Raw genomic sequence first — 7162 nt, forward strand, 5'->3', positions numbered from 1 at the left:
ATCACATGGTTGTTGAATTTATTTGCAATTAGATCAAAATTAATAAGGTCACATCTGCAAATAAAAGTAAACATTTTCAGGAGAGTGTTCACGTCTGAAGAATCTTTGTTAAAAAAAATCCATATGAAATTTAATGTTATTAGTATTAAAACTAAACGCCGTAAACATGAAACTTGCGTCAGCTATTTAAACCCAAGGAAAGACTGACGTCCAAAAACGTCAGTGGTCCAGGCAGCCAATCGCAGCGCACCACGACGGTAGAAAAAGAACGCGAGCGTTTACACTTCTTCAATGTTCAGAGATCGAAGGGGGAAGTTAATACGGAAAATAAAAATACGGAAAATTTTTTGGACATTTTCCCCAACCCAATACAATACAGAAAGGGGTCTTTTCACAGATCCTAATAAAGAAAATCATACAACATGGTCGTAGTTACAGCAGGGACCGGAGGAGCCCACAAAGTCCTTCTGATATCGGGGAAACAGAGCGCTTCGACACAGGGCGGATACAGCCGTTCAATATCTGTCATGATACCGAGCCAAGCCTCTTCAGACTCCGACTCCACCATCTCTGGACAACCACTGCGAAAAAGGCAGAGACTCACACATCTGAGTCCAGAGGAAAAACAACTTCGAAGGTGAGACGAGCTGGGATTTATTTTCATCAGCCTTTAATCTAGTTAACAGTTAGTGCTAGTTGGTTTGAAACCGGGTTGAACCGAAATAATTCAACAGATTCCCCATATTTAGGTTCTTGTACTTAATATATTGATGTTCTAATATGTAAACTTAATGAATTGCTAAAATTGAAACAATTTGACACTTCCATACGGAAGATCTTGAGTCCCAGCCAAGATTAGTGGGTTTTGCCGGTCAGTCCCTCCCCCTCTGAATCAATATCCACATCTTGCCTGCGTGGCAGGAACATGACCGCGCATGCGCCATTTCCTCAACACTGTCTGTCTGACCTGCCAAAATGGGTTGCTTAATAAAAAAGGAAATGATTGGTTTGTTTTATATAACTACTTTTATATACTTGTTTTTATACTACTTGTTTTATATAAAGTAGCTATAGGAATGTATACATATAAATTGAATAAACAGCAGTGTATAATTCATTTAAAAAAATGTAATGTCCCAGATAAAACTCATATTTATAGTTTAGCCAAACTAATGTGTGTTAAACCGGTACAATTTTATCTTTAGGAAACTGAAGAACAGAGTTGCTGCACAGACAGCAAGAGACAGAAAAAAGGCCAAAATGGGGGAGTTGGAGCAGCAAGTTTTGGAGTTGGAGCTCGAGGTACTTTGGCTGACCCTTATGTTTTTTTCGTCTTTTTTTTTTTAGTTCCATCTAATGTGCAAAGCAGATTTTTTTTGTCCTTCAATGCTCAGAATTAAGATTTAATTTTGACATGTTTTCCACAGAATCAGAAACTCCATGTCGAGAACAGGCTGTTGCTAGAGAAGACGAGTGATCTGATCTGTGAGAACGAGGAGTTGAGACAGAGACTGGGGTTGGATACCTTGGAAGAAAAAGAGCAGGTAAAAAGACTGTCAATCAAACTGGGTTTGACATTCTATTGGAAGTTGCTAAATGGATGTTTAACAGAGCTGTAAAGTATTGTTTTTGTTTCCACTTCCCACTTACGCCTCTCATTCTCTTTTAGGTTCAGGTACTAGAGTCCTCAGTGAGCGATTTGGGTTTGGTGACCGGGTCTTCTGAGTCCGCAGCACTCAGGCTACGTGTGCCTCCGCAGCAGGTGCAGGCCCAGCAGTCCCCAAATCTGAAGACTTCACCATGGATACTCACAGCCCTGGCCCTGCAGACACTGAGGTAAATATCCAGCAGTTTTGGCTTAAACTGCAGAAGAGAAGCTAAATCTCATTGGCGGTGACCATTTCTTCTCACTAATGACTCTTTACTGTACTGACAAAAACTAACTTTGAATTTAAATGTCTCCTGCAGTCTGATCTCTTGCTTGGTATTCTGGACATCCTTGACCCAGAGCTCTTCCTCAAGACAGATCTCACAGAAGCACAGGAAGCCCAGCAGGAGCTTGAGCTGGTTGGGGGTGCAGGAGAGCAAATACCTGCCTCCCCACTTACGGCTTTGGGGCCCGCACCAGTTAAGTTGGAAGCCCTTAATGAACTGATCCACTTCGACCACATCTACACCAAACCCGCTGAGGTGGTGAGCGAGGAGAGCATCTGCGAAGTCAAAAGTGAGGATTCCGTTGTCTTCTCTGGGGTCGATGAAGAAATCGAGTTGGAAGTTCAAACGGTGTCTGTTAAAGACGAACCAGAGGAAGTGGTCATCCCTGAGACGGATCAGAATCCAGACGTGGTTGACGATTTCCTGTCCGACGCCTCTTCCTTCAGCGGCTACGAGAAGGCCTCGTGTCTGATGGATGCGTACAGTGACTCTGGATACGAGAGATCCCCCTCCCCCTTCAGCAACATTTCATCCCCTCTCTGCTCTGAGGGCTCTTGGGATGACATGTTTGCAACTGAACTCTTTCCCCAACTGATAAGTGTCTGAAAGTTGCATACAATATCCAATACACCTGCCTTTGCTCTTTTATTGTAAGTGATTGCCATGTGCTTCATAACGATAGTACGACAGTAGCGTATAATCCCTCTTGCGATTTAGACAAAAGGCATTGCTTTAAGGCTAATATGGCAGGTCTATTTGTGTGCAAGATTTGTGCAAGACACTATGTACAGTTCAAACGCAACTCAGTATTTTTGTCGGGGAAGGGGATGGGGGGCTAATCGTTTTAAAAAGTAGATCTATTTATTTGTGCATCTCTCTTTTCTAGAGTTCTGTAATGTAATCCGTCTCGAGTGCTTAATGTACAATTTATTTTTATTGTAAATGCTCTCCTCAATCATATTGCATTAAAAAAAAAATCTGCATTGCATAATATGCTTGGTTGTCTGACTTTTGGAATTTGAACGTGCCAGAACTCTTATCTACTTTCTGTTCCATACATTTTTAGCCCCCGTTAAAGGGATAGTTCCAAACCTATTTTGTCTTTCGCAGAACGAAGACTTATCATTTTTTTAAAAATGTTTCCGGTGTTTGTGTTCATTAAACGGGGTCTCAAGCTCCACTGGACCTCATTGACTTCAAGGCATAGTTCACCCAAAAATATAATTTGTCTCATACTCCCCCTCAAGATGTTCCAAATCTGTATGAGTTTTTCATCCTTCGGTATTCATCCTACTATGGAAATCAATGGCTGCCGTCAACTGTTTGATTACCGACATTCTTTAATATATCTCCATTAATTGTAAGTTGTATTTTTAATTGCATCTTGTTTTTGTATCACAAAGGCGTACAGGTTTGGAACAACATGAGGACAATGATGACTACTGGTCAAATAATTTAGGTCAACTTTTTTTTTTTTTTATATGCACTCAATTGCTTCACTAAGATTGTGGGGTGAATTATTTCTCAAACCAAGTGACAATCATCAAATTTAGTGGTAAATATGTGTTATCTAAACTGGAAAATCACCATTAATTGCATCTTGTTTTTGTATCACAAAGGCGTACAGGTTTGGAACAACATGAGGACAATGATGACTACTGGTCAAATAATTTAGGTCAACTTTTTTTTTTTTTTATATGCACTCAATTGCTTCACTAAGATTGTGGGGTGAATTATTTCTCAAACCAAGTGACAATCATCAAATTTAGTGGTAAATATGTGTTATCTAAACTGGAAAATCACCATTAACTTTCTTTAACCTGAAAGTATCCGTATGTACACGTAGCGTGCTTGTGCAAATGGTGAGTATTTTTGGTTCCAGTACCATGTCAACTTACCCTTGGGACTTTGCCATCTGCTTTCTGTACTTTTCTAAAACAAGAGATAAGATAGGTTTCAAATGTAAACGATTACACAATGCCAATCATGTCAAAACTGCTTTTTAATCTGATCACTCACAGAGGCATGTTAATGCTGGCAATGGAAGTTCCATTCTTTTTGCAAAAAGTTTATATATACCTGTTGAAATGTTATCCGAGTTTCTGTTTCAGTCAAAAGTGGGCCAACTGGGATGTAATGCAATATAATGTGACTAAAGGGTTGTGAAGATGGTTTACACCTTTTTATCCCCAGGCTAATTCAATAAGCTTGGTTTCTCAGAGTAGGGTGGAGACTGGGGAGGACAGAACAACAAAACCCCTTCGGGGCTTAGATTCCACGTGACACATTGCAAGTTAAAACAACTTATTTTAATCTGTTTTAAAATGTCATTAGTTCCTGTGATGGCAAAAATGAATTTTCAGCATCATTACTCCTTCAGTGTCACATGATCCTTTAGAAAACACTTGAATAAAATGATTTGGTGGTGAAGAAACATTTCTTATCAATGTTGAAAACAGTTGTGCTGCTGCTTAATATTTTTTTCTGTGGAAACCGTGATACATTTTTTTCAGGATTCTTTTATAACAGAAAAGGTCATAAGAACAGCATTTATTTGAAATATTAATCTCTTGTAGCTTACAGTAACACCTGTAGACTTTACAGTAACTTTAGATCAATTTAATGCTGAATAAGTTTTATTTTTTTTATTTCACTAAGCCCAAAGTATTGAACGGTAGTTTACAATCAAAAAATGTAACGCAGGTATGTGATGGTTCTCTTTCAAACAAAACATTTTCACCAAACATCTTTTCTGAAGAAGAAATCTTCCTTCATACACTTGTCGTATTTGTAATACCACATTGTGGTGCATCTTGTCTCATCCTGTAAGTCACATCGGGTGAAGTTGAGGTGAGAAAATTCATGTCGTTTGATATTGCAAAGTTACTTTCATGACAGCGCAGAAGAGCGGAAGGCGTGGATTGTGGGGTTTTGTTTCATGTGAGCTAAAATAGATGTAGTAGAAGCAAGACATACCACATGGATAGGCCTAAATATGCTAACATAACTGACTATGGATTAACAAAATCTTTGGTCAGACATGTAACATCATCGTTAATTCTCAAAATATACTTATAGGCATATATACTAAAGCACAGGCTCAAATTAGAATGCTATTCAAGGTCTTAAAATGACACTATCATCACCTTGGTTGATTGCTATAAATCCTACAGTAACTCTCATCTTACAGCCACAGTCACAGACGTTATAAGGATGCCAGCAGCTGATGGGACACTGGGAAATACCCACAAATGCCCCACCAGTCTCAGTTTCAGGTACTATCCACATCTGACTTTAAACATGGAAAATGAAAACATAAAAATAACAAACTACCACATTAGATTTTTTAATGTTTTTTTTTTTCTTGCTCATGAAAAACCCTCCACCAATGCTAGGGTGTTGAGAGTGGTTGACTGGGCATTTTGGGTGTTTTTTAGCTCATATATAGGGGGTTGGGTACTGCACCAAGCCCCTCCTTCTATTGACAATTTTATTGTCTGCCAGATGAAAATTGAAAGACTGACATCTTAGAAAAGTAATGTATCCAAAATTGACATATTGCCTGATGTCAGCTCAAACACAAATTTATGTCTCGGCACCGAAACATGCATCAGATCAGGAGGAGAAACCATGCTGGGAATTATTACGGATCAAAGTCAGCTGTGAACAAGCATTTATGCTGAATATTTTTTCAGCTCAGACTATTCTCAGATGAGAATAGACATGTGATGCAGAAGGTCAAACAGGGCAACAGCTTTCACAGAGATTAAATTCTCAAGTCTTTGAAGAACATTCAGAGTTTGTGAGAGTTTTAATGCGAAATAGTGTTTTCATCTCTTAAAGACACAATATATTTACTGAAACAATGCAAACCGAACTTCATAAAAGCATACAGATTGAACGAAAGGAATCAATCAGTGGCAGTACAAGTATTATCTTGATGTCACAATATGCTTTTACCAATATAATTAAGCTAATTTTCTTTATCCCATGTGAATGGGAGGATAACCGCCATATCACATGACATATCAGTTCATGTAAAACAAAAAATGGAAGCAATACCGAGAGAATAACTGCCAGTCTTTCCTGTACAGGTGTGCTTGTTGCGCCTGGTTTCATGTTAACTCGATTTGTCACCAAGACCAGAAATACAAGCTTACAATGTCAAAAAAAACTTCCTTGGATCGACATTCTGAATTCATAGTCTTTTCCTATGTGTAAATTCAATTATTTACATAAAATCTCCACAAATGTAGCCTTTTTCACCTTTCTGTGCCTTTGTCACCATTGGCTTTAGGCTTGCTTAGTTGGGGACATTTAATTGTATATTTAACAATAATATTACAACATTATTTTCCTGTTATCTCTATACAGCTGCTTTGAAACAATCTGTTTTGTAAAAAGCACTGTATAAATTATAAATTAAGGTGACTTGACTTGACTTATACAGGAGGCCTATGGCCGGTTTGACAGAAAAGGCCTAAGCCTAATCCCAGACTAAAATGCATGTTTGAGCTGTTTTAACTAAAAACAACTTGCCTTTGTTTTGTCTCAAGTTTCAAACCAGTTATGTGTTTTTATAAGGGACATTTATAAAAGCTATTTAAGTGTCCTAATTGAACTAAGGCCTAAGCCTTGTCTGTAAAACCAGGCCCTATAGAGTGTTAGATTTATTGTCAAGTCTTTGGTCAGGATAAATATATTTTACATTTCTATTTTCATATTTTTCTCCACTTAAATACCTCTAACTCTACTGGTAAAACTGCCCTTCTACTATGTCCACAAGTGTCTGTTTCTTAAAACAGTCCTGGTGTAAAATTAGTAAGTGCGTGTGTATAGTGTGGTGCTGAGACATATATGAGTAAGTGCGAGTGAAGGGGGGAGGGTGTCAACACCGTCCACGTCTGCATGACCAACAAGATGACCAAAACAGGAAGCATAACCGAGACAAGACAGCTTTGTATTACTCTCCATTCACTGAAAACTACACTCTTTTTCCTATATTTCTTAACTTGTGCTTTGTGTGTGCAAAGACTACAATAACCGTTAAAAGTGTCTGTTCAGACTGTCTTAGCAAAGTAATGTAACATTGTCATTATAAAACCCACAAGAAAACAAATATCAACCCTCTTTACTAGTTTAGGAGAAACTCCAAAGCAACCTATGGTTGAGGCCCAAGGAATTACCTGGTAAATATCTGGCAAAAGCTCATCTTTTGCTTTCCCAT

The 7162-nt window shown here is 38.4% G+C and overlaps 1 protein-coding gene across 1 annotated transcript; it reads left to right on the forward strand.

Annotated features, from left to right (window-relative positions):
- The first annotated feature begins 284 nt into the window (after positions 1–284).
- On the forward strand, positions 285–2923 carry xbp1 (X-box binding protein 1). Its single transcript, XM_077241537.1, is given in 6 exon segments — positions 285–637; positions 1206–1302; positions 1428–1544; positions 1670–1726; positions 1729–1836; positions 1969–2923. Coding segments are annotated over 6 exon segments (1167 nt in total). The 5' UTR covers positions 285–422; the 3' UTR covers positions 2542–2923.
- The last annotated feature ends 4239 nt before the right edge of the window (positions 2924–7162 follow it).

The sequence above is a fragment of the Siphateles boraxobius genome, unplaced genomic scaffold (assembly GCF_051911475.1).
Source record: "Siphateles boraxobius isolate OS27281-9 unplaced genomic scaffold, OSU_SipBor_1 24, whole genome shotgun sequence".
NCBI lineage: Eukaryota > Metazoa > Chordata > Actinopteri > Cypriniformes > Leuciscidae > Siphateles > Siphateles boraxobius.